The sequence below is a fragment of the Conger conger genome, chromosome 2 (assembly GCF_963514075.1).
Source record: "Conger conger chromosome 2, fConCon1.1, whole genome shotgun sequence".
NCBI lineage: Eukaryota > Metazoa > Chordata > Actinopteri > Anguilliformes > Congridae > Conger > Conger conger.
In genome coordinates, this window is record NC_083761.1 from 27627288 (window position 1) to 27655247 (window position 27960).

At 41.0% G+C, this 27960-nt stretch overlaps 1 protein-coding gene across 3 annotated transcripts; it reads right to left on the reverse strand.

The window, feature by feature from the left end:
- Positions 1-167: 167 nt before the first annotated feature.
- osbpl7 (oxysterol binding protein-like 7) lies at positions 168-27948 on the reverse strand. Of its 3 annotated transcripts, none has more exons than XM_061229196.1 (22): positions 27838-27948; positions 15456-15638; positions 14812-14955; positions 14656-14709; positions 14430-14543; positions 13884-14057; positions 13215-13365; positions 12505-12626; positions 11777-11860; positions 10429-10579; positions 10005-10138; positions 9287-9379; positions 8332-8518; positions 7187-7476; positions 6493-6630; positions 6117-6180; positions 5722-5800; positions 5292-5436; positions 4370-4520; positions 3817-3943; positions 3037-3159; positions 168-1520 (listed from the first exon to the last, which is right to left on the reverse strand). In XM_061229196.1, exons 2-22 carry the CDS (start codon positions 15543-15545, stop codon positions 1412-1414), a joined length of 2724 nt encoding a protein of 907 aa, XP_061085180.1. In that variant the 5' UTR covers positions 15546-15638; positions 27838-27948; the 3' UTR covers positions 168-1411. The 3 variants fall into 3 exon arrangements, with proteins under 3 accessions (XP_061085180.1, XP_061085189.1, XP_061085171.1); XM_061229205.1 differs by having other exon boundaries at positions 27797-27885; XM_061229187.1 differs by lacking the exon at positions 27838-27948 and adding an exon at positions 27612-27790.
- Between the last annotated feature and the right edge of the window lie 12 nt (positions 27949-27960).

A 27960-nucleotide genomic window follows, 5' to 3' on the forward strand; every position in this document is an offset into this window, starting at 1 on the left:
GAATTACATCAGGACAGTTTGTTGCTGAAAGTGGTTTTTGGGTACTGAATGAGAAATATTCTACAGATGTTCACATTATATAATGTATAACAGCATGAATATCCACAAACATATTTCCAAATTCTGACTTTGGAATTTGTAATACATCAGAATTAACGAGACATTCATTTGATTTGATGATCATTTTTATTTGTGTATTTATCAACATTTGCTCTTTACAGTAAATCTTATGACCTCTCCATAACCATTAGGTTATCCATTAGTTTAACACAGTCTAATATTGTTCTCTTTCCCGTGTTCTCCTACATAAAATCTAAAAAGTAATTTGGCATGCCAATTACATACAAGGATCAAGAGATTTCACCACTAAAATGATAAAAAAAATATCAACAAAATATTAATTCTACTTTAAAGTGGCAATTGCCGATTTCTTTGGTTTTGGTGGATTTAGCGGCCACCCATGGTGACATGTGGTCATAACAGGTCTATTCAACACTCAATTCCCATAATTCTCTGGTTTTCCTGATTGTTGGTGTGGTTTCATTTTTTCACATTACTACTTGTACTTTCATCCATTGTACTGCAAACAAAGACAACTCAAACTCCTCCTTCTTTTGTGGTGGGCCCTCCACCATCTTAAAATTAGCATTTATAGAAATGTAATGAAACAACAACGGTCAATGGGCATTGCTAAGGAAATGGGAACAGTGTGAATATGTCTAAAATATGGTATTTGTTCATATGAAAAAATCTTAGATTGCCACTTCAAGTGAAGAATAATATACAATAGATTTCCAGGGTTACCCCTATTGTAAATTGACAGAAGATCTGTGCAATATTCAGACAACCAATATTATTGAGTAAAGTAAGGACTGCAAACAAAAACAACTATATTATAAATCCCTGAAGCTCCCTAAAGATCCACAATGAAATTTAAAAAATGTATTCTCTGTAAACATCAAACCTTTTTGCCCCAAATATAATCACCCTGCTCACAACTTTTAATTCAATATTATAATAGTCCCATACATATACAAACAGTCCAAAATACCAAGCTAAATATGCAATAATACACTTAAAAAGTGGACTTAAAATAATATTTGCCATGCATGTAATATTTCCGAAGCGTACTGCAGAGATGCATATTCGTGGCCCTCCCATCTTCAACATCATCCTATTCAGTTCTATTACAGCCTGGCTGTGGAATCGTGCTGCCACACATTCCTTGACAATAAAATGAAGACAAGGAGCATCAAAAAGCTTTTTGCCTCTTCCTGATCAGCAAAGTGGGTAACCAAAGGCAACTCATTCATGCTGATAAAAGTGCCACACAATCTGTGGTTCATGTTTGCAGGTGTGGGTAATATAATGGAGAAGGTTAAGAACAGTCATGGTACATGAATTTTGCAGTTCACCACAGATCCAGGGTTGTCGTGTTGGCAAATCTGGGGTTCTCACGGAGTTTCCAGTAGGTTCCATTTGTTAACCATACATCCCGTCCAGCAGCATCAATGGCTTTCCTGAAGACAGAATGTATTGTTAGTATCCATTTGCTCTCTGTTTTGGCCTGCGGCAACATTACTAGGATTAAGCAGAGTGAAATGGCCAATTCCAATCATATTTGCATTAGTGTCTATGTGCCGTAAAGGAAGGCTGAGCTTCTGAACATGAGCTTTATTCATCTACATGAGAGCTTTGATTCAAGGTAAACAACTACAACAATTCTGTCACAACTTTTGTTAATTTCAGGCTAGACACTTTCTTGAAAAAATATAATTGGATGCATTAAACCAATACAGACTAGAGTCAATTAATGTATTTCCTTTTGTATTTGACTGATTTTGTTCTAAGTTCCACTAATATCACAGCTGATATCTGCAATCAGGTAAGTCATTTTTTACCATAACAGGACAAGAATGCACCTGTTAACCGTTCACAACTGCGCCTTCCAAACATACTCAAGTTGAGGAAAAAGGAAGTGAGCCAGTAATCAGCAGAGGTGCAAAAAGTTGTCTCCAGTATTTTGTTCCAATCCTCTGGGTTTGCTAATTAGCAGAATTCAGCCAGGAGGTATAAGTATTTAGTGACATCAGCATCAGAGTTCATGAGTGGAAGAAACACGTGGCAGGACTTTTACTTTCTGATCCCTAGATTTCCCATCCATCCATCCATCCATTATCTGAACCCGCTTATCCTGATCAGGGTCGCAGGGGGGCTGGAGCCTATTCCAGCATACATTGGGCGAAAGGCAGGAATACACCCTGGACAGGTCGCCAGTCTATCACAGGGCACACACACCATTCAATCACACACTCATACACTCATACACTCATACCTACGGACAATTTAGACTCTCCAATCAGCCTAGCGTGCATGTCTTTGGACTGTGGGAGGAAACCGGAGTACCCGGAGGAAACCCACGCAGACACGGGGAGAACATGCAAACTCCGCACAGAGAGGCCCCAGCCGACGGGGATTCGAACCCAGGACCTCCTTGCTGTGAGGCGGCAGTGCTACCCACTGCACCATCCGTGCCGCCCCTAGATTTCCCACCTCTGGTAATTAGTGGACAGTGTGGTCAAGTCAAGAAAGTGATAGTCAGTCAAGTCAGATAGTCAAGTTTCTGTGGGAGATTTGAGCCTGAGCAAAATCACACATTCTGAATATATGTTTGGAAAACACCAGAATCTTGGTTTAACACTGGTCCATGTTTTCTCAATGCACTTTTTTACAGTAGAAACATGGGAAACCATTTATTATGTGTGATAACGTGGTTTTATTGAACATATGTAGTTTCACTGTACTTGAGTTTACCGGTTTTATTCAGTCTCACGTAGTTTACAGATTCACCAATGTGTCACTGCAGTTACCACTCTTAATCTCTATCTGTCAACTCATCAACTTGATAACCTTAGGGGTCAACTGTACCTCCTTATGGTGTGGGGTGGTACTGCAGGTAAGTATAATAAACAGGTAGTCAGTATACCACATTATGTTTACAGGGACAGGATAACTCCATGTAACCTCCATGCTAACCTGAAAAAGCAAGGGATGTGCTCCTCCCCCCTTTTGGCCATTTCCTTCCGGCGGTCCCTCTGCTTGTTCTCTACTTCATCCTTCTTCTTCTCTGCCTCTTCCACCTTCCCTTCCTCCAACATCCTGAGGAGGCAAAATGTCTGAGAACTCCAGGTGGGTTCAAATAAGCCCCAATGAATCAAAAACACAAACAAGCATAAGTTTCTTTTTAAAGTCTCTTTTTTAGACCTGCTTGAGATGACTCCGATCCACAAGATCCAAAATTCTCGCTGGTTTTCTGATGGCAACCTCACCAGTTTCATGGACTATAACTGGCTTGTTCAAATGTGCTCCCAAAAAGTTTATTTAATACCATATTTATTACCTAAGGCAGTGGCCTCAAACTCAGTGCCATGGAGGGCCATGTGTATGCTGGTTTTTATTTCAACCTTAATTATATAATTTGTTTAAATATTGGCTGAATTATGACTGTAAGTTCACATATATGTATATTATGTAAAATTTGTCCTTTCTAAATAACTGTTGCTTAGATTCTCTGCTTTATTGCAATTACATGTATATGGCTGAATGAGTGAATGGAATCAATTAAGGCGGCATTAACTGGTTGGAATGAAAACTTGCATACACATGGCCAAACAGAGTTGGATACCACTGACCTAAGATGTTTGTCCCTGAAAAATGTGTACTGGTCATCACAGGGCACAGCTGCCATGGAAGTGTTAAACTCATGTTGGTAGATAGAGTTGGTCTTCTCCTCTGAGCCCAGGAAGAACCACTCACCTCTGGTCTGGACGCAGGCGGGTGTCTGTGGCAGGCAGCAGGGGAAGCAACTCGGGGGTGAGCTCGTTCATCTCCATTGCAAATCTCGAGAAGCCATAGTATGCAAAGTTCTCACTGGGTTGAGGGGCTATAGGACAACAGTCAGAAGAAGCCAAGGTAAGCCCTCCAGCCATCAATCCAGCTATGCTTGAAAATTGAGCTGCCATAAGCTGGTCTAGCTGGGTATGAGTTGGTTGACCAGCATGGCCAAGCTGGTCATAACTCTGGTCTAGCTGGGTATGAGCTGATCTACCAGCCAGGTCTGAGCTGTTAGCTGGTTAACCAGCTGTTTCAAAACATACTGTAGCTTGAGCTGGTCAAACCATGTCAAGCTGGGAGCTGGCCTGAACTGGTCAACCAGCGACCAGGAGTTTTTTCTATTTTTTTCAGCAGGGAAGACAGAGCTTGGATCACAGAAAAGCTGAGTCTCATCTTTTACTTTGAGTGATGTTACCCGAAAAGATCGCCATGGCACCAAAATGACCCTGCCTTCTTTAACTGGCTTAATACTCACTTGGTTTCCAGATGCACTGTGGTACAGGCAGGGTGTCACAAAAGATACCCTCATGCCAGAGACCCCCAAACTGGTGGATGACAGTGCCGGCCTGGTCAAGAACTGTCCCTTGTACCTCGTTTGTGTGATTGTCAGAACCCCAGTAACTGGACTGAGGTGGGGGAGAGAGACAACGCATCTGTCATTTTAATCTCTTAAAAATACTTTTAATATAAAAGCATATTACTTCTCTGTCTAGCATTTTAAACATTACACAACAGTTTAGTTTAAACTTGGTAAAATTTTCTCCTCATATAAATGGTTGGCATTTATATAGCGCCTTTATCCAAAGAGCTGTACAATTGATGCTTCGCATTCACCCATTCATACACACACTCACACATTCACACACCAACGCCGATTGGCTGCCCTGCAAGGCACCAACCAGCTCGTCAGGAGCAAATGGGGGTTAGGTGTCTTGCTCAGAGACACTTCGACACAGTCCGGGCGGGACTGTGTATACACTCTTAGAAGTTAAGGGCAGCCTGTAGCGTAGTGGTTAAGGTAAATGACTGGGACACGCATGGTCAGTGGTTCTAATCCCGGTGTAGCCACAATAAGATCTGCATAGCCGTTGGGCCCTTGAGCAAGGCCCTTAACCCTGCATTGCTCCAGGGGAGGATTGTCCCCAGTCTAATCTGTACTGTAATCTAAACTGTACGTCGCCCTGGTTAAGAGCGTCTGCCAAATGCCTGTAATGTAATGTAATGCAGAAAAAATGGTTCTTTGGAACCGTCTATCATAGGTGTGAAGTATGAAAGCTTCAAGACAAAGAACCAATTTTGCCTGACAAAGAACCATTTAACAACACAGGGTTCTTCACAGGATTCCTTTTGGAACCATTTTTTGAGAGTGTAGACTGATGGTGGAGCACAGAGCTAACCTTTGCGAAGGTGATCTTGCAGGTGCAGACAGTGCTGTTCAGGTTGCGGATTATGACCTCGCCATAGTGTTCAAGGTAACGCTGTTGGCTCAATACGTTGTGGATGCAGGTCACCACTTTGTTCCACTCATAGTGGTCATTGAACCTACAGGTTGGCAACAATAGGAGGGCAGTAGGTCAGAGTCAAAGGATTTGACCAAGGAATACAAAGAGTTCAATTAATAGAAAATAAATAAATAAATAGTGTAGAAGTGTTAAACTAAATTATGATTATCGTATAATGTTTTTAGTTATCACATGTAGTGTCAATATCCACACTTCTAAGTAAACATCCTTTTGTTTCCGACAATCAAATCGCTAAAAACCTCTAGTTTCTATTCCCTTTTAATCTCGGTCCATGAGCTGAAGAAACCTGAGATTAAGCACTCACTTGGGAAGAGTGACATTCACCATCCCTGTTGGCATGATCTCCAGTGATTTACCCCAGAATTTGTTCTTCCAACGCTGGTCTGTAAAGCACAACACAGAAAATCTAAGGCAGCAGTGTTTCATATGTGTGTGTGCATACATGCTGCTTCAAGTGCTCCATGTCAATTTTAAAGTCTGCTATTGTTCTACCCTTGTTATCATACTAATTTACTTACTCGCTGTAGCCAAAATACTAATTTTAGACATTAGAGCTGATTTGAAAACTGTAAATGTAAATACAAATGCCAAAATGCACACCATACTCCATATGTATACACACACCATCTACTTAGTACGTACATCGGTGATAAATGTGATTAAATGCAGGCTCGTTTTTAATTATAACAGGGACCCTACCTTGCCAGAATGAGAAGTTGTCTGCATCAGCATGGCAGGCAGAAATGGGGGGATGGTGGCAAACCTTGAGACAGAAAACAAGAGATTATGCAAACACTGACTTAAGCCTAATTAATGCCTAATTTCAATTATCAGCCCGCTTCACTGGCAATATTCTAGTCAGAATGCCCCCGATATTAAAATGTCCATATTGTTGATGGCGAAGAGCACTGGTTTGTGTCAGCGTTGACAGATTTCCACTGCATCCTGGATTCGTTTTCTTTTAAACTAACCATGAAAACATATGAAAACATGAGTGATGATAGCTGAGTCTGAGAGGACAGTAACAGAGTAAAAGCAGAAGAAGTGGGCCCTCTTGGTCAGGCCTAGTCCTGACCTGTTCACTGATGTAATGGAAGCCCCTGTCCTCTCGTATGCATTCAAAGGTCTCTCCCAGGATCGGGTTGAAGGGTTTGTATCTGTTGCGGTAGCGAGCGGTGGCGTAACCAGAGATGGCAAAGGCAGCAATGTACACCTGGTCAGAGCAGAGAGAGAGAGAACTATGAAAACCCTCTCCTTTATCCTACACATGGAACATATACATATATATATATATATATATACAAATAGCTTAAAGTACAATTAATTCAATTTCCGTCAGCAAAAAATACCGGCTGACAGATGGCATGGAAGCTATAATTGGTCACTCTATTAGTCACACACACACACAACAATAATAAGCGTTGGAAAAATCTGCTTTCCACAGCCATTTTACTCCAGTTAGCATCAGATAATCAGCTAAGCAGATATATAATAATACCAGCAGCTTTGACTGCAATGTTTCAATCTCCATAATATAATGGAAGAGTGACTTTAACTACTGTAGGAAGACTTGGGGTCAATTCAATGAAAATTCAATTTTATGGGGATATTCAAATTCCAAAAAAAAAAAAAATTGATATAATATTCAATATATAATTACTGTAAATCCAATTGAATATCATATTATTACATTCCGCTACACAAAGCAAAGATTGACAGTGAGGTTGATGTGAATATTAGAAAGAAAAAGATAAGTAGCTCATGCTAACCATTCTCTGGTAGGGGTCCTCTGTTTGGCTGGCAGTGTCCAGCAGCTCAGAGTATTCCAGTTCCTCACACAGTCTTTGCAGCAAGCTGATTGGCTCATTGAGTGGAATGGGCATGGAGACGCGCGACAGGTCCTTTCCAATGTTGTTGTAGAGGATGGTCATCAGGCCGATGTGGCTGTTGTCGGGGCCCGGAGCAGGCAGGGTGGTGCGGCGGCCGGTGTCCTTGGGAACGCGGACGGTCATGTTTGCCGCATTGGAGAGGCTTTCGCGGTACTTCAGAGTGACGCTTGCTGCGATTGAAAATCATGGTCGTTAATTCATTATCATCACTCCAATAGGTCTTTCAGTAGTTTAAAAAAATGTCACCCAACGCAGGGCTGAGCATATCCAATTTGGAATATCCAATCGTCTACAAGTGCAGCTGAATGCATTCAGAAATCTCGTTGCAGATTTTGGTGACTCTGATATCTGTGGTTCTCCAACACACATGGCATTACTAGCTGCTTCTTTTCACATGAGATAATCATATAATCAGAGTTTTCTTCTGTTCTGTGTGCCAGGCGAGCTGTGCTACTCTTGCACTGCAAGTCTCTTGTTTACATGACTCATACAACAGGTTGGGACCACTTGTAAATGTTGTTCCTACCTAAGAAACAATTCAAAATAAGAGAAAATTGGTGAATGTGGCAAATTCTCTTAAATCACTTGAATTAAGAGATGTAAGAACAAATCTGTTCGTACAAGTTGTTCTTGCATGAGGCCCATTGATATGGAACCATCACTAAACAAGTGCAATATAACAATATCTGCAATATCTGCAGTATAAGACAAAAACCTTGTGAGATTGACTTATTTTTAGTTTTTTGCAGTCCAGTCAAACATAAAAATCAGCAGTTATCTGGGTAGAATGCTCGGTGTTCCCACCCCAAACAAAAAACTTTGACATAGTTTACACTATCAAAAAGTTCAAAGAGTTTAACAGAGCACACAGAGGAGCACACATGGCAGTGACATCATTGTACAGTAATAAGATACAAATCACTCATTGCTATCCGAATCATCAAATCAGAATGCATTAAGGAAGTGAAATTAAGAAGATAAATACATGGCTCCATGTCTGGAAGCAGTGGGAAATGAAGACTAACCACGCTGCTCCGCCTGCTCAGAGTTGCTAGTGGTATCGTCGCTCAGTCCTGATTCATCCGAAGCCTCGGAGGAAGTTTCACACAGGATGGTGTCACGGGCGTCAAAGTACTCTGTCGTTGACTCAGCCATGGAGGGGGCCCGGCGGCATGAATGCCGTTTAGATTGCTTGGTGGATGAGTAAGGACCCTGCAAAAGAGAAAGAGAGCGAGAGAGGGAGGAAGAAAGAGATAACAATACAGATTTATACCGCTGCCTTTGATGACTTTGATCTTTCTTGCAAATGCATGCTGTTGACAAAATCTACCCTGCAGTCCATAAGTATTTGGACAATGGTGGAACAATTTATTTTGACTCTGTAGTCATGCACATTGGATTAAAAATGGAGCAATTAATATGAGGGTATTGACATCCATATTGGGTGATCTATGTAGGAATTACATCCCTTTTTATACATAGTCCCTCAATGACAGTCAAGGAAACAATTATGAGGCTGAGAAATAAGAAAAAAAACAGGCAGAGTTGTAGGCCAAATAATATGCTTACCAAAATCAACTGTTTTGAACATAATTTATAAAATTCCTACATGGATTATCTGATATGGGATTAAAGGTAACAATCTACATTTTAACCTCTTTATTCATTGTTTCATTTCAAATCCGATGTGTTGGAGTACAGAGAAAAAAGACCAGAAATTGTACCACTGTCCAAATACTTCCGGACTGCACTGTATGTTAAGTGTTCTGGCACCACATGAACACATAACACAGCTCATGCAAATAGAAGCACCTTGAAGCCGAACCAAAGGTTGTTATTTTGGCTTGAGAGACCAAGAGGAACCGACAGTTGGGAAAGTGAGAAGTGGTTAAAGAACATAAGAGGAGGAAGAACACCCATGAGAAGATTAATGAGTGGATATAGGTACAGCAGGTTATGGAATTTGGGATACCAACACACCTGCTCCGGGCGGACAGTGCTGACGGACTCGTCCGAGGAGTCGGAGGTGAGGGATAGGGAGTGGACTTTTGTCAGACGGGATTTCATCTCCAACTGGATGCGTACATACATACACACATACATACATACACAATTATACACACATACATACACACACACACAAATACATACATGCATACATATGGAGACACTAGTTAGGCCTCTGCTATTGGGGAATGTAAAGTTCTGGAGACCTCTGAACTAACTAAAACAAGCAGACAGGTGGGGGTGGGGAGGTGTAGCAGCAGTTGTGGTATCCAATTCAGTTCCTGCTCAAAACAAAATTAGCACAAATCCTGCAGAATACTAATCATAATAAAATGACACATCTAACTGCACAAATTCTGTAAATATGAAATGATTTTGAAGAATAGACCATCAACACCAAAAGACAAGTAAATCTTAGCAAGCATTTTAGTCTCATATTTAGACTTCAGAATATAATTTTTTTTTGCAGAGCACACCTCTTGTGAGATGTATCAGCTTGACTGCTCCAACCAGTTTTGGGGCAGTCAAATGTGTTCTTCACATTTAAGAACAACAGCCCACTGTGAACTACAGCTGTGTCACTAAAGTAACCCATTGTTGTGTATCATTTTAGTGTTCCAGAGATGCTTTTGAATCCAAATGTTTGGTGTTTGAGACCTTCCAGTTGTGTAATATTGGGTCTTGAGTTCACCTCAGAGAGAGCAGTGCACAGATGGGCTAGCTGCCGGGAGGTAGACTGGTGGAGGTCGGGGCTGCTCCAGGCCTCCCTCAGCCTCCGACGCTCCAGGACCAGGGTGTCATGTACCGACTTCAGAGACATGTGCACTGCAGGGAAACGGAGAGAGAGATTATGAGAGAGGGTGCTACCAAAGCCACGCATAGTATATGTGGTCACTGTACACAGGAGAGGTGGAGACAGAAATTTCCATCGTAGATTTTCAAAGACAAGGAAAACCAATGACATTACAGTTAATTTGACACCTTCTGCGAGGGCCGACCACAGCAGACACCACGCATACACCGGGCAGACTGTATCCCGATGGTCGCCGACGTTCGGTTGTTTAAGACTGCAAACCCTCTAGGCGGGTCCGGGGGCATCAAGCTGCGACTCTCACCCCTCTGGGACACAGTGCAGATGTCCTGCTGGATCTTCTTTGCCTCTGGGGAGATGGTGGTGGGAGGGGATAGCTGGGAGTGCAAGTATTCGGGGATGGAGGGGACCGAGTTGCCCAGGTGAGAGGAGCTGCTTAGCTGGCTGGATGACAGCTGTGGGATGGGAGAAGAGGTTAGGATGGAGAAAAGGAACACCACTGTATGTCAAAGCAAGAATCAGTAGCTTTATTGCACAGGAATATAGCCAAACTACAGTAAACCTATGGTAAACCCTATTGCAATGCTAGTTCACACATAAACATCATTCAAGTTAATTGTATAACAAACACTATGGGCCAGTTTCACAGACACATTCCGAGACAAATTTTAATTTCTCAATAGTCCAGGACTAAGCTTAATCTGTGTTTGTGAAACTTTTTAGTTGTTTAATGAAATATTGTATTTATTCCGGTTTAAACATGTAAATTATAATGTGAGAATGCAAGGTGGAGTGCAAAAACCATAGGATTGATATTTTGAATGATATTCTGACTTTTGTCAAGAAAAGTAAGTCAAATAAGAAAATGTAAAGGGTTCTATAAATCTAAAATAAAACTGATTATACATATTAAAATAGGATAGTTATTACCAAATGGTGTCCAATATTTAATTACATCCTTTTCAGAGTTAAATAAAATCAACTTTGAATATACAGTACATGGACTGGAAGAATATCAACCAGAATACTGTATTATAGAAGAAACATATCTCAATCATGACATTCTTTTGTTTGCCTGTTCAAATCAATAGGTAAGAAGGTACCTCCCATATAAGAATGCAGGTAGTCAATGAGAATTTAAAAGTAGGTTGCTGTGAAGCAGTGAATTGTTTTCTAAAACTAAATTAAAAAATTACATTTTTAAAGTTCCCTCAACTATATTGGCTTGAGCAAACTCCCACCTATGTATGTTCCTCATGCGTACAAGTGAAACGACAGCTAAATAATATTAATAAGCTATCAAATGATCGTTATTGGAGATCTTTCACAGTCTCTCTACTGTGTCACACTCACCGATTTAGTGATCCGGCGAAAAGGCTTTGTGTGGAAAAAGTATTTTAAAGGTTACTTTGGGGTTAGGACTGCTGATATTCAAAACCACTATGCTATTTGTTACAGAATGGTTTTTATATACAGTGCATATACTGGGCCATTAGCTTCAAAATGTTGCTTTGTTCCAAACTACGGCAGAAGGATCAAGAGATGGGCCACACTCAACGGCTACTGTCAGACAATCCAGATGGAAAACAATCTGTTTTCCTAAAGGCTTCTTTTAATAAGAAATGACAACAGAAAAGGAGGAAGATTCTTACCATTCCAAGAGCCTCGAACCTGGACAGTGTCCGCGAGTGTCCCAAGACCTTGGATTTCTTCTTGGGTTTCTCTAGGGTGAGATTCTGGAAAGCGATTGACAAACATGATAAAGAGTGCATGTTGCAGGAACCAACCTGTACTGACAGTCTTGATAAAAGCACCCTGCGAAGACTGTGTGAGGTGTGGATGGGCCTCATTATCTGGTACAGTGCAAAAAGTGACTTAACATGCATTGTAATAAGACTTAAGTTTTAATTTTTTCTCAAGTTGATAATATTAGTTTGTATTAAGTTAATGTTCTCATTACAGTGGCAAATCTTGAAATTAATCAAACCTCATTGGCAATGTTTTCGTCTCAATATAAGACAAAAATACTTGTTATTTTTTGTTTTTGCAGTGTATGACATCTGGATCATGGCAATACTGACTGAGATCAGCAGGCTCACAGAATGACCCCCTCTAGTCAGTGAAGCACCTAGAGTCTGAATGCGAAAACATTCAAAGTGTCCTTCTCGAACTCTGTGAAAGTCACACTAGTGGACTGCAGAGACACAGCGGATTGATGTATTGGAGGAGCCACAAAATGGCAGTGTTTGGGATTATTCTTGGCTATGCCAGTCACAGACAGGTTTCTCGGACCCAGATGCAGTGGCTTGTGAAGCACAGGCATGGAGTGATCAGGCCTTGTTCACAAGCATGTGGGCAGGAGATGCCCGGTTCATCTTACCTGCATGCTGATGATGCGCTGGAGCTCCCCGTCGTTGAAGGGTGGGCCCCCACCCTCCAGGGACAGCAGCCTTTGTACCAGCTGGTTTAGCTCAGTCAGATCATTCTGGCAGCGACTCAGCTCTGCAGATGCAGGGATCAGGGTTTGGACAGAACACTTATTTTTACAGAACAGCACCAGGCCTTTGTCCAAAATGTAATCTATATTCTCAGAAGTAGTCTTCTTAGTGTCTCCATAGAGGAAGCCTAACTAGTTAAAGGGATACAATAGTATTTGTAGGGCGGCCTGTAGCATAGTGGTTAAGGTACATGACTGGGACCCGCGAGGTCAGCGGTTCGATTCCCGGTGTAGCCACAATAAGATCCGCACAGCTGTTGGGCCCTTGAGCAAGGCCCTTAACCCTACATTGCTCCAGGGGAGGATTGTCTCCTGCTTAGTCTAATCAACTGCATGTCACTGCCAATAATGTAATGTAATGTTGTATGTCTGTATGTAGAAGTAATTATAATAATATATTATTATTATTATTATTATTATTATTATTGCAAACAACAATATGACAGTAAATATAATGCGGTAATTGGCAGCATGACAATCTGTATACTCAAAGCTAGGATTCAAATGGTGTGCACTGCTAGCATCAACTTTATCCTTTTAAAGCACCACTGAGTTTGCACAGCATACTCCCTGAAACAAATGAAGAATTTCACCATGGAAGCAGCAGTCGGTATCCTGAGTCTGTTGCAACCACGCCGACACCTTGTTGTTGACTCTCCGGCTTGCAGTGGGCAGTTCCTCCACTGGGGGAGCCGCTTCATTCATGGTTGATGCAGTGCTCTTATATTGGTTGTAGTATGAAGGCTGTATCACAGGTGGAGACCGTGGGGAGGTCAAAAAATCATATAATTGTTCCATTGAATGAAGTTATCATTAACTATTTTGCAAATGAAGCATGGAACAATGCATAGTAACCTGTCAAATGCATTAACCCCAGACTTTGGGTGTTGTGAAGCTGCTCGGATTACTGTATCTGCCTTCCCCTTCTTGGTATCACAACTTATTCTGCTTAGCAAAGAATTTGGTATACGGGAAGATATGGGAATATGGCCATTTATTGCTGACAGTTTATTTGAAGCAATATTTGTACAACCATTATCCACCAGTTCATTTAAAACATTTTATATAAAGAACTGTGGTTTCTGCATAGATAACAGATAAATAATAACAGAGTTTTAAGTGACACATAATAGTAAAAATACAAAGAATAATCCGTAAATCAGGAAATCAGCATCCACTATCAACCACTGTGGCAACTAGACCCACTGTATTCTTTATCAGGACACAAACGGCAGTGATTTATTGCTTGGTGATATACTCACATCTGGCAAGCCTCCATTCCGCTGCATAAAGCAGGTGGCAGAAGGCAGCACATTGCCTCCCTGTGACAGTGCCTGCAGAAACCCGTTGTGCATGTGCACGGCTTCATTCTTCTTAAAGGTGCGATGGGCACTCAGTTTCGTCACCCAGATGTAGAATAGATCATGGCTCTTTGCCTAAAGGTTGCACATGGAGGATATAGTATACTATCAGGGTGTTTAACAGCTGTTATACAATACATTCTAGCTTGGAAATAGGAGAAGTAGACTGAAAACCAGAATCGCTTGGCTCTCCCTAGTTTTAATATTCATATAATATTCATGGATTATCTTATATTACTATATATTTTCAGTTCATTTCACAATATTACATGCTACAGTACATGTGCGACTTCAATTGGCTTCTCTTTCTCTAAAAAGATTAAAGTTACTTTTAGAGAACAACATGCTCACAGAAATAAAACTTGTCATGTGTGATAACATTTGAAAAATGAAAAATGAACATCTGTTATCTCTGTACTGAGATCTTGATACACTGTATAGTCCTACCTTCAAGTGATACAGATTGTCCCCTGTATCAAGGTCAAAGTGTTTTGATTTCTGATTGATCGACATGACTGCCAGGCTGACGTCGAATGAACCATGCAGTTTACCCTTTGCAATCTGGAGAAAATAAGTGAAAATACTATTTTTCAGACCACAGTCAAAAGAAAAGAAACTTGACTTTCATCTTTTCAGATTGCATTAATGAAAAGGCAAGTTATTACACACTTACATCTAGAGGGGTTTTTGAGTACTTGAGGATTCCCTTTTCCAGGACAAAGTACCTCTGAAAATACAACAGATTCAGGTTCACCCACAGTCCATTCAGTTCACACACCATGAAGATTGAGTGCTACATACATACATACATCCCAGCGTACCCTCTTACCTTGTGCCAGCCGTTGAGGGGCCTCTTCCTCCTCTTCATCAAGTAGCCCTCACAGATGCCTGGTGTGGTCATATCTGTGGGAGTCTCCCCACCAGAGAACATCTCCATCTGAGTGTCATCCATCACTTCCCAGTCTTTGGAGTTCTAGAAAGAAGACCACAGTCAACATTGTGTGTAGACCATAATAAACAGAGCTTATACACCTGGTGTGGAAAAGCAATCATTTTTTCCTGACTCTTCCGTCTCAAAAATATGTTTTTGACTCCATTTGTGAGATACAAAAGACTTGAAAAAGTGGGCAATGGTCAGTGCTTTAGGGTGCAAAGCCATAATAAAATAGACCTTATATACCTTGTGTCAGTTTTTATGGTCATTTGCATCCCACAAGTGTATTTAAAAATGTATGTTTTTTGATATCAATCACATCCCTCCTCTATGGCAACCCTGGCATACATTACTTTGTGCTTTATTCACTTCACTTTATTGTAAGCAAATACACTGTAGCAGCATCTTTATATCCAAATCTGTGGCCATAGGCACTGGCAGATCTCAATATGTGAATATGTCAGATGTTGATAAAGTACTGTAAGAATGCAGAACTGTGTTCTCATTGGCAGTGGGGGAGAAATGTGGGCGGGGCTCACTTGACGGGAGTGTCGGGAGGAGATAGTGCTGCTGCTCCCTGAGTGGGTGGGCTTGCTAAACCCCGAGGGAGGCTTCTCAAGGCCACTCATGGCTGAACCTGGGCCCCTTGAAATCCAGTCTTTAGTCACAGCAGTTTGAAGTTCCTCCACTAAAGAATCCCTCTCATTGTGGATGGTTCAGCTCTAGGGAGAAAGCAAGAACACCACGTCAGCTGTGATAATTTGATATTGGCCAGCGGAGAATTATCAGCCCCCTCTGTATACAGCACAGTCCGTACGTATTTGAACAGTGGTACATTTTTTGTTCTCTTGGCTCTGTACTCATGCAAAGGTGATAACGATGTAAAAGCAATCATTGAATTGACTTATAAATGCAGAGCTACAATAAATAAATAAATACAAATAATATAAAACTGCTAATAAAAGCCATGCTATGTATTTTCAGCCATGTGAAATATTCTACGTGAACAATTATTATAGAGTGCTAAAATGTAAAATAGAAATACAAACATACATAGATTAAAACTATACAGTATATAATAGTATTCTACATACACGTATTATAGTGTTACATTATGTTCTCTTAAAACATTCATCCTACAAAAGTGTGGTTCAATTAAAATAATTCCACCCTCGCTTCTCCCTCGCTCCTCCCTATCGCTTTGAGTGTCTACTCGTGTCCTTTTGGTGCTGCATCACATCCTTCCCTGAGGGAAGTTTCAAAGTGAAGTTTGCGAGGGCAGAACATTTAACAGAATGGGGGATCAAACTGGCAAACCTCCAACTGCCAGACAACAACTACCTCTAGAGCTATTGTCACCCTGAATTGTGAGTTCGTAAGTAAGTAGTTCATGGTTGAGGTGTGTAGTTGCTTTGGATCATTATTTGCTGAAATATCCATTCTCTTTTCAGCTTCAATGTTTTCACTGCCTCAAGAACAGTACCTTCTAGGATTTGTAAATGTTTTGTTTAATCCACTCTTCCTTGCACCTGTACAATATATGTGCTCTGTCATTGGCTGCTAGACAACCCCAAAGCACAAGTAGTTCCACTCCCTTAGTGGTCGGGAAGGTGATCTTTTCTTCAGATGCTTCCTGATTTCTCCACAGGTGCTCGCAACTGTAAAATGTATGGACTACGCAGAGCCCTCATGTAGCCATAATGTAACAAAAATGTACATTATTTTATCAAATAGCAATGCTTCACCTCTGTGTATGCAGATTCAAACAAGATGAGATGGAAAACACGGCTTAATATTAACAGTTCAAATACTTTGAACATTGTACTTGCAGATGTTTGATCAGATACAAAGGGAAATATAATAAAAAGACAACTGACTCGTAACAGGTTATTTTTACAATCTCATCCACAGCTGAATGGAACTTCACACCTTTTGTAAAGCTGTAAGACGCAAGGATTGGTTAACCTTAGTGGACCTCCACAATATTTATTTCCACATCGCTGCACAGGAAGTATCTTTACCGATGTATGTTGATGGAACGTTCAACCAGTGGCTGCTCAGGCTGGTGGCAGCAGCCACCCAGATTGTACCTTTGGGGCTGCACCACACGTGACCACTGCAGCAATGGGTTTCTGGCACAGGGTGGGCCTCTTGGAGAATAGCCAGCGGCTTCTCTCATTGGGCCCAGAGGGCCGGCCAGCCATAGTGTGGTGACTTAGGGCCCCAGGCCTTCAAGAGAGTATCCCCATAGGTACACTGTGTTCCAGATGCCTCCTGGAGAGGGGTTCATGTGAGCCTGCTTGAGTTTGGTGTAATTCCTGCCAAAGCCCCTAGGGGGCTGTACAGAGTACTGATCCTCTAGTTGAGTGAGAGGATTGGGGTCGCTGAGTGGAGCCTCGTTCCCCATGGAAGCAACAGACTCAGCTAGGGCTGTCGATCGGCATCTCCCCCCTTCAGGGCAGGAGTGACCACCTCAGCCACAGCTGATTGGAACTAAGCTAGAGCGGTGCCCCTTCCCCTGTCAGGGCGAATGTAGCCGTCTTAACACCAGGTGTCGACTGGCGTTTTCCCCCACTAGGGCAGAAACGACCGTCTCCACCACAGCTGATTTGGAGGAGCGTGAGCAGCTCACCTTCCCCCGTCAGAGATGGTCGTCTCTGCTACGGCCGTTGAATGGCACTTATGGAGGCTCAGGCAGACTCCAGAGGGATGTTGGGGGTAGATGCCCTAACATATGTGCAGGCTCTCCTGTACACCTATCACCCCTTTCCTCTTCAGCCAGGGGTTCTGGCCAAAATGAGGGTGTTGTGTGCCAAGGTACTGCTTGAGGCCCAGACTAGCTCCATCAGTCCTGAGGATGCTGAGGGGATCCCCCAGCCAGACCATGCTGTCTCGGATGCGGGGGTTGGGGTGGCGCCCAAGCCCAGGGTTATTCAGACTGTATATTTGGCCCCTGGACGGGGGTTATCCAGCATTCTTGGTCCGGTAGCTGGGGCCCCCTCTACTTGGGTCCTCCTACAGGCAGCTAGGGTCCCCTCTACTTGGGTCCGCTATGCTGGTCGCTGGAGCAGGTTCTGTTGTTGGCAATCCAGAGGCAGAGGCCAGTGTTTGTGTGGCATTTGATAGGTGCTGTCCTTTCTTCAGTTCCTTCTGGAGAATCCCTATCTAGCCACCACAGGCTTGTTAATGGCTTGAAGATTAAGGGGGCATGGAGGCTGTCGTCAGCAAAATAGAGAATATATTTGTACAGGTGAGGGGAGTGGTTAATTTGTAATTCTGTCTCCTAACCTGTGAAGCTAGACCCATAGGGTGGCATGTTGACCTTATTCATAGAACCTGGGCTAGAGTGCAAACACCTATTATCGACCGGCTATGTGCGATAAACAGCAAACGTTAAGGTATTTGTAACTATATATAAAAATAGGCAAACTGATGTTAACACCATGTACCTAGTTATGTAGAAAAAAATCATTTTTATCCCCCGGAGGTCATTTTTTTCTTTACTTTCATATTTTTTTTGGTGTAAAATAAGTCGGATGTTGCCATGCTAGCCCATTAGCCGCTAAGGAGACGCATATCGTTCATGTACCGACCACCAATTATCTATTTTGCCTAAAGTGGACCCGCTCTAAGCCATAAAAGGTGGTGTGCATTCAATTTTAGCTTTAAAAAAATACGTAAATCTACTTGGCAATTTATTTTGTAACAACATCATCACCTGTACCAAACACCTGAATCTGATTAGCTACACGTAGGCTGCAGCCAATGTGACAAAATGTATTTACAATGCCTAGCCCAATGTTTTTTCTTATCTACCTTCATAAAGCTTCCTCAGAAAGCAGTACTGGTCGAAATCACCATCCTCAGGTGGTGGGCCCATTATGGTGTTCTCATCCATTTGACAGGTACAGTGGGTATGAGAAAGAGGAAGTAAAGAAACAGTTTCCCTTAAACAACTTTAGATGACTCATGCCAGACTCCAAGCCATTTGCCCATCAGATTCACCTAGACAAAAATAGCATGCCATGCATTCCTGCTGCCAAAGGGGAAGTTTCATTTCTGAGTTGAATGCATGATGAAAGGGAGTGGTTGTGTGTCCACACCAACAGTATAACAACTAAATTTTGTTAGAGCTGGTTGCATTATTCAGAAACTAGGTCTTGCCTAACATTGTTGAGCATATATAATTTCCCAATTATTTGTAAAAATGTGGACATATTTTGTATCTGTCAATTGTGAAACATATATACAGTATATTGTAACAAGTCCCTTAACTTGTTGTGTGAGATTCCCAGTATTGTTTAGTAGTTGGCACACATTGACACAGACTAAAGTACTTGGATGAGAATGAAGCTCCCTTTATTGTGGAATGGAATCTGTATCGTCGGTCGCCTCAACCGTAGTTTCAACAATATTCAAATTCAGTACAAAATAAACATATACGCATTAGCCACCAGCTAAAAGAAACAGAGCATTAACTCTTCAACCGAGTTAAAGACAAAAGACCGCCCTCACTTTTCACAGGCCAAGGCTTTATACCCCAATGTATCACTTTATGCTGTTCTCTTTTAAGTCCACTCCAGACCGCTTACAAAAGCTGTGTTTTCTCACCCTTATTTTTACACACAAAATCAAGAATACCATTTGCAAAACTTGTGACAGTATGTTTGCTAGCCCTCCCAAGTGGATCACACCCTAAACAGCAGGCATAGCTGCAAACACAACACTGCCACAACATAATACAATTCCTTCTGGTAGGGCATAGGGCATAATAAATAAAAATAAATTTGAGGCATCTGTTCAGTACTTTTTGAAGAAAGTCAGTCACCTTTTTTTCTGTTTACTGCTGTAGAAGGATACATCCCATGGCAACAGGGCCCTGACGGGTGGTGACATGTCCAGGGAGAGTACAAAGCATGAAACAGTCTAGAGCAGGTTCATCCTGATCCAGTTACGTAACAAGAGAAAATACTGTACTGTACACCTCCTTGTCTCTCAGCTGACTTGTACTGTGTCTTAACGGCAGGAGTGACTGTGAGAGTGCACCAGCTTAAATGTGGACCTTTTCCACCCCTGTCCATCTCAGTAAAGAATCTCCATGCAAAGCAAAGGTCAAATATTCAAATAGCCAACCTCCAACCTCTCACAAACAAACAAAGAAATGAATAATTTTATTCCAGAGGGAAATTTGACAATTTTACTGTTGACAATACATCAAAGCATTGCTTTTTAGGGATATGAGGCAATAAGATATAGCACAGTAACATTTGCAAAATAAGTCACTTTTAGTCCTGAAAGCATAGGTCATGCAAGTAATTTTATATAAAGAAAAAAAGTATTTGATAATTTGAAAATTGCTGGTCTGTTTGTATAGAGATCCCTCTGCTTTCCTCTGCATGTTGAGTATAACTTAATTTTAAAATTAAAAGAAGTGTGAAAAGTATAACAACCTCAGTGTCCATATGATATGCACAGCAATGCTCACAATTTTTTTGAACAACATAACAGCTGAAAATCAATCAAACTATTTCAACCAATTTCTAGTGAGATCAAAAAACAAGCTCATATTATATTTTACCTTGTGCAAGCACATCATTATCCTGGCCTCAGCCTTGATCTTATCACCAGCCAACCATACGTATCTACTCATCTAAAGTGATGGGCCACAATTGGTCTTGCTCTTGGTCTTGCCCAAGTTTTTTTCAGCAGGGTAGTGCTATTAATGTGTGGGTATTGGTGACAAGCAAACTCCTTAACATGAAACATAACATCCTTAGTGTATTTTATATGCCTGAGTTTTTTGCGGTAGCTACGTAGCTACTGCATAGTGCGTACCTGCAGAACATCATTTGGTGATACAGAGTAAGCTAACGAACGGTACCAGCTTGCATTCACCTCTGCAATTGAAAGAGACTAGCTGCCTGACATTTGCATATAGGACTTCACATTCACCTAGCTACAGTCCATAATTTTCCACATCCATTGCACTCAACTTCTCAATCTTGCAGGAATGTGTTCAGTTGTGTCATTTTAAACAGCCTGGGAACCGCTTTCCCAAGCTTGAACCAAAGTGTGATTAATGGTGTGTAGTGAGGATGTTACTACAAGACATATTTAACTTAGTGTATGTTGGGGGAGGGGCGTCGCCAATATTTTACTGTTGCGAAAACACAGAGACTATTGGGAGGCTTTAAAATGATACAGCATTTTTGGAATGCAGAGAAAAATAATAATGCAGAGAAACTCTTTTTATTTGAAATTACATTACAGGTGTAGGTCTACAATAGGTATTAAGGCTGACGATTCCTTCGTCAAGATAGGGCATGAGTAAAGTAGCTTTGATTTGTAATTTCAAATAGGCTTGATTTTGTAGTGGTATGATCTGTGAAACCAGCACAGCCAGTTAAAATGGAATCGCATTCAGAGCATAGACATTCAAGCTTTGGAGAGGATTAACAGGAGCATTACACCCATCACTCTAATTGACTCAGAGGGGCCTGTTTTAGCAAGCTGTCACTTGAATAGGTCTGGAGCATGTGATAATGAGATCACAAGGTACAGAGCACAGTTCATCTGAAAGAGCAAACTATATGTCTCAGAAACAGATATTGGTGGCATGCGATTTATTCTGACTAAAGTATGTGCTTTCAGATCTTTATACACGGGGTACCTTGTCCTTCCCGTTTTCCATGATGACAGTTATAGACACTAGCAGGTGAAGCAGCTTGACCTGAGTAAAAGCTTCTGGCAGAAGCAGGATAAAGGGATTGGTTGTCAAAAAACCTCATTCAACAGAAAGTCATGTCTAATCTGTCCTTGCAAAGTTAACGCAAAGCTTCCAAAAATGAATCACAACTGACAAGATACACTTTTCAACAATGGGGGTTATGAACTCTGCCAGCAGTGGGGGTTTTTTTTACATTACATTACATCAACATTACCACGGACATTTGTCGGCTATAAATATGCCCTTTATATGTTATAAATATTTTCTAATATTGCCATTGTGTTAATTTATTTTTAGGCCAGGGCTACCAACTTCGGTCAGCTAGCATCATTAGCATGTGCACATGCCTACCTTGGGGTCCAGAATTATTGGCACCCTCGATAAAAATTAAGAAAAAAAGACTGTATTCACTAAACAATATATGTTTATTAAACTTATATTTTGGACTTATTGGTCTTCTGCTGCTGTAGCCTATCCACTTAAGAGGTTTGACGCATTGTGTGTTCAGAGATGCACTGTTGAAATGCGTGATAATTTGTGTTACTGTCATCTTCCTGTCAGCTGCGACCAGTCTGGTCCTTCTAAACTGGCCTTTAACAAGGCGTTTTTGCCCTCTGAATTGGATGTTTTTCATTTTTCATACCATACTCTGCAAACCCTAAAGACTGTTGTGCATGAAAATCCCAGGAGATCAGCAGTTTCTGAGATATTCAAACCACCCTGTCTGGCACCATTCCATGGACAAATGTACAAACAGCAGGTCTGCATAATAAAGTGCTCAGTGAGTGTATGTTTGGAGTCATTGGAGTCATTGTCCTGCTGGACAATCTGTCTACAACCAAGTCTCAACTTCTCAGCAGACTGGCAGCAAAACATCTCCAAAATATCAGTGACCCAACTCCATATTTGGCAGTAGTTCTCCTTGTATGCATTCCTCATTTTCCGCCAAATATATTGATGGTGTGTATTGCCAAAACGTTAAACATTCTGACCTTAGTACTTTCTTCCAAACATAATTCTAAGGAAATTTGGCGAACTCCAGATGATTGGTTTTGTTAACTGTTCTTCAAGCCACCCTTCCAAAGAATTTGTTGGTATGGAGGAGTCATTTTATGGTTCTTTTAGAGACTTGGTGACCCCAACATGTACTTGCATCTTCTTCCTAGCATGTTTGCAACCATTCCATATGTTTTACACATCTTTATTGCTCCTACAGTGGTAAGTGGTATGTTTAACTGTTTTTTTCGTTTTTTTGTGATAGTTAATTACCACCTGTCCCTTCTGAATTGACAGTTCTTTGGCTTTTCCCATGCTGATGGATGACAAAGGATTCTGCGTTATCTGCCTTTATACACTTGTGAAACAGGAAGTGATGATAGAATGACACAAAATATTTCCTTTTGACTGAGATTAACTAAATTAAGCAAAACTGTCTTGCCAATTCCACTTTGATTTTATTTATAATAAGTGTTAGGGGTGCCAACAATTTTGTCTCCTATGTTGTTTTGAAGAAAAAAAAGAACACTTTATTAGGTAGACCTGTACACCCGCTTGTTATGCAAATATTTAAAAAGCCAGCAACTAAATGCATAAAAGCATGCAGATATGGTTAAGAGGATCAGCTGTTTTGCAGACCAAATGTCAGAATGGGGATGAAATGTGATCTAAGTGACTTTGACAGTGGAATAATTGTGGGTGCCAGACAGGGTGGTTTGAATATGTCACAAAGGGCTGATCTACTGGGATTTCCATGTACAACAGTCTCTAGAGTTTACAGAAAATGTAGTCCCTACCTGTATGCCTTTAGACTGTGGGAGGAAACCGGAGAACGCGGAGGAAATGCCCAGAGACATGGGGAGAACATGCATACTCCACACAGAAAGGCCCGGGTGGGGCTCAATTGTGTGGCAATAGTATCTGATGTGCCCGTCTGGAGTTATAAAGCCTTAAACAGATGAAAATTGGCCCGGAGTAGTTTGATGAATACTGTATGTGCCCGGAGTTGCAGTTGTAGCTCATGGTCCTTAACTAGGGGCGATTACACAGTCAAGGGCACAGGGTCAAATCTCGCCGCAGGCAAGTGCATTCTCACTTGTTATACCAGGGCTTCCATAAAATTATGCAATTCAGGGGGCAGGGAAAGCTTGTTTCATTCGGGCTTCTGCATGCACCTGCCCCAACTCAAAGTACCAGAAAGTTCTGCCAAGGTAATATCACCCCCTGGATACATCTCTGGGGCTTGAACCCCTAAGAGGCATTCAGTAAAATTGTATCCAAAGCTACTTACAGTTTATTAGACAAAGCAGGAGCCAATACCCCCTGGAGCAATGTGGGGCTAATATCCTTGCTGAAGGGCCCAACAGCTGCACTGATCTGATTGTGACTACACTGGGGCTTGAACCACCAACCTTCCAGGTCCCACTCAAGCACCTTTGCTAGTCGGCTATACTGTAGGCTGCCCCGATAAACAACAATAATTAAGCAAATAACTTTGATGTGGACAGACATGAATGCAGATGAATACCACAACACAATTATCATACATTGGAGCCTGCTGTGACATGCAAGTTAATACAGTGTCCAATTTTTCTATAGAAAATATACTTTTTTACTGTAGTAAAATGTCAAAGCTTCATGAAACGTTATATTTTAGACAAAGATATAACTATAATAACAACATAATTGAGAATTAATTTTAGAAATATGAACCTAGCTCATTTTGATGGTCAAAAACGAGGCCATCTTGGTTTAAGGTAATTTCTGAAAATGTCCAGTTCTCTAATAGGCCATACAGTATATACACTCAGTAAGCAATTTCTTAGGTAGACCTGTACACCAGCTTCTTAATGTAGATATTTAATCAGCCAATCATGTGGCAGCAACTAATGCATAAAAGCATGCAAACATGGTCAAGAGGTTCAGCTTGTTGATGCCAGACAGGGTGGTAGCTCAGAAACTACTGATCTCTTGTGATTTCCACACACAACAGTCTCTAGAGTTTGCAGTGAATGGTGCGCAAAACAAAAAAACATCCAGTGAGAAGCAGTTCTGCAGGCATTAACACGCTGTTAATGAGAGAGGTCAGAGGAAAATGGCCAAACTGGTTGAAGCTGACAGGAAGGTGACAGTGACACAAATAACCATGCATTACAACAGTGGTATGCAGAAGAGCATCTCTGAACACACAAGCATCAAACCTCAAAGTGGATAGCAATACACAGACCAATAAGTAAAACAAAAATACAGTCCCCTCCAAAAGTATTGGAACAGCAAGGCCAATTCCTTTGTTTTTGCAATACACTGAATACATTTGGGGTTGAGATAAAAAGATGAACAAGAAACACAAGTTTTTATTTCCTGGCATTTACACCTAGATTTGTTAAACTACTTAGAACATATCACCTTTGGTATCAGACCACCCATATTTTAGGTGAGCAAAAGTTTCAGAACAGAGAGTTTTTAAGTTAATGAAAGTAAATAACACAGTATTTGGCAGCATATCCCTTGCTTGCAATAACTGGCATCACGGCTGTGACCCATTGACATCAACAAACTATTGTATTCTTCTTTTGTGATGCTTTTCCATGCTTTTTCCACTTTACTCCCTAATGAAGACCTTTGTTGTGTTGGCAGTGTGTTTTGAGTCATTGTCTTGCTGCAGGATGAAGTTCCTCCCAATTAGTTTGGATGGATTTCTCTGTAAATTGGCAGACAGAATGTTTTTGTAGACTTCTGAATTCATCTTGCTGCTACCATCATGAGTTACATCATCAATAAAGATTAGTGAGCCCACTCCAGAAGCAGCCATGCAAGCCCAAGCCATGACACTTCCTCCACTGTGCTTCACAGATGAGCTTGTATGTTTTGAATCATGAGGAGATCCCTTCTTTCTCCACACTTTGGCCTTTCCACCACTTTGGTGGAGGTTAATCTTCTCATCAGTTCATAAAACTGTTTTTCTTGGTCAAACTGATTTTTCCCTCTTTTCTAAGCTTCAATATGGCTTGCTTTTCTTCTAAAGACAGCTCTCTGGTCTTCATGTCGGTTTCTGTTTTCTCACACAAATGCAGTCTTCACAGGCAAAACCAAAGGCTAAAACGAAGAGTAGATATTCAGAACTATGTATTGTTTAACCTATCAATCTATCAGCACACATCTGGGCAACAAGAAACACCTGTCAGTCACATGTTCCAATACTATTGCTCACCTAGAATATGCTAGTCTGATACAAAAGTTGATATGTTCTAAGATTTGTAGATTTTTAACAAATCTAGATTAAAAATACCAGGAAATAACAGCTGGAAGTCGGATCTGTCATCTGATGTACATCTTTTGACCTCAAACTCAATTTTCTTGACATTTCCGTGTGTAGCAGAAACAAATGAATTGACCTTGCTGTTCCAATACTTTTTAAGGGGACTGTAGGTCTAATAATTACCTAATATAGTGCTCACTGAGAGTAAAGTTGGTTATGCTACCTAAGGGGTTAATCTTTCATTTGTAGTAATAACCTAGATGGTTAATTTGAAAACTAGTTTTTACCTTCATTATACTAATAATACAAATGTTTTCATTTGGCTTCCAATTAGCTCATCTGGCAATAATGCACAACTGCAAAACCATCCCAAAGTCCTGCCAGGCGTAGGGTGAGTTACGTTTGCCACGGTTACCTGGATTAACAGTATATGCGTTCCTCCCAATGACTCAAGAGGTGGTTACAAGATATCGGTCTCATCAGTGAGATTTGCCTCTCTTCCAATCTGCCTTAACTCTGTTAAAAGTCATGGCAAAGTTCACCTGTTACTCTAGTATAGGACAAAGTTTTAGTACCAGGCACCGGTGGTGTAATAATAGTAGTAATGTGGAACACATTCCTATCTCCACATGTCATCTCCAGTCAACATTTCCGATAATGTTCCAGAAAATTCTGAAAGCCAAAATAATGACAACACAACATGTTACGGTGTTCATGGAAATTTGGACTCAAGGTGATACCAGTAGGCATAGCAACGCACAATATTGGTCAATATTCTGCCTAAACAGTTCAATCTATTATTTCTTACACATACTCACCCACTGCTGTCAGCAACAAAGACTATGAATTGAAAATTGAATGAATAACGAACTCAATAAACTGGTCCAACAACCTCATCGCAAAAAAAAAAAAAAACATGTATCAACAAGTCGTGCTACTGTCACTTCACTCATAAACCTAAGGCTGCCTGCATTAAAATGTAATGCAAAATAGCCCATAAACATGCTTTGCTATTCCAAAAACGGTAGAAAAACTGAACGGGTTACGTTAAATAATCTTAACCCTTTTTTTAAACCAACAATGGTTCGCAAGGCACACAAAGTCTTTTTTTAGAAATGTAAGTTGATTTAAAAATAATAGTGCCAAGGAGAAAGATATTAGGCCACTCGCCCAAAATATATCGATAAATACACGTAAGTTACCTTGAACATAAAAACAATTGTTGTTTTCACACCCAAATAAATAATTGCCAGAAGCCTGGGTGTACAGAAACACCATAATGTTGCAAAGGACTCCAGAATGTTGCAAATGTTGATCCGCTCAGTGCTGTATAGTATGATCGGTTATCACATTAGCTCTTCGGTAATTACACATTACACATTACACATTACACATATCCATCTAATTTCGCATTCATTATGGTGCCGAATTGTACAAATAATTGTTCCAACTATTGCGTGGGCTATTTGGCAAGTACAACAGTACGAAAGTAATCAAGTAAATACATAAATGAAGTAAGTAGCCTAAATAAGTCAGTGAGTAAGTAAATAAATAAATAGAAATAGTGCAAGTGATCACAGATATAAAAGCAGGCTCAACCTACATAGACCTAAATACATTTTAGCTGGATACTATCATGTCTAATACAATTAGACGCAGAGATAAATGTGAACTTTTGTTACCAATAAGCTGGATACTTTTATCTTGTGTTACCTGTCTCTTCTCCTGTCTAGCCGTTCGACTCCTCGCCTCCCGGGCATGTGGCGAATTCAGTTAAAATCTCACGAAAACAGGTAGGCTAATCTTTCCCTCCTTAGTCACATTTCATAAGGACGTCACAAAGGCATCACATTTTCTGCATCCCAATAGTCCACTAAACCGGTGGGTGTGCAGTCTACCTCATCCACTGAAACTTGCTGAAACGCGAATCATGTCTTGCCTCATTCCGATGTATCCTGAACGCGCCCCTCAAAACACACCAGGTGCTCTCAAGGCAGTCTTCTTTGGTAAGAGCCTGATCTTATTAGTGGATTTACATGCTCTCGTTGCCGTTTTGAAGACA

Excerpts from the sequence above, each read along its gene's own strand:
- osbpl7 (XM_061229196.1), bottom strand. The coding sequence starts at position 15,545 with ATGAGTGGCCTTGAGAAGCCTCCCTCGGGGTTTAGCAAGCCCACCCAC. Across the intron at positions 14,058-14,429 it reads ACAATCTGTATCACTTGAAG|GCAAAGAGCCATGATCTATT; the intron begins GTAGGACTATAC and ends TGCAACCTTTAG. Across the intron at positions 3,944-4,369 it reads ACAGTGCATCTGGAAACCAA|CCCCTCAACCCAGTGAGAAC; the intron begins GTGAGTATTAAG and ends GTTGTCCTATAG.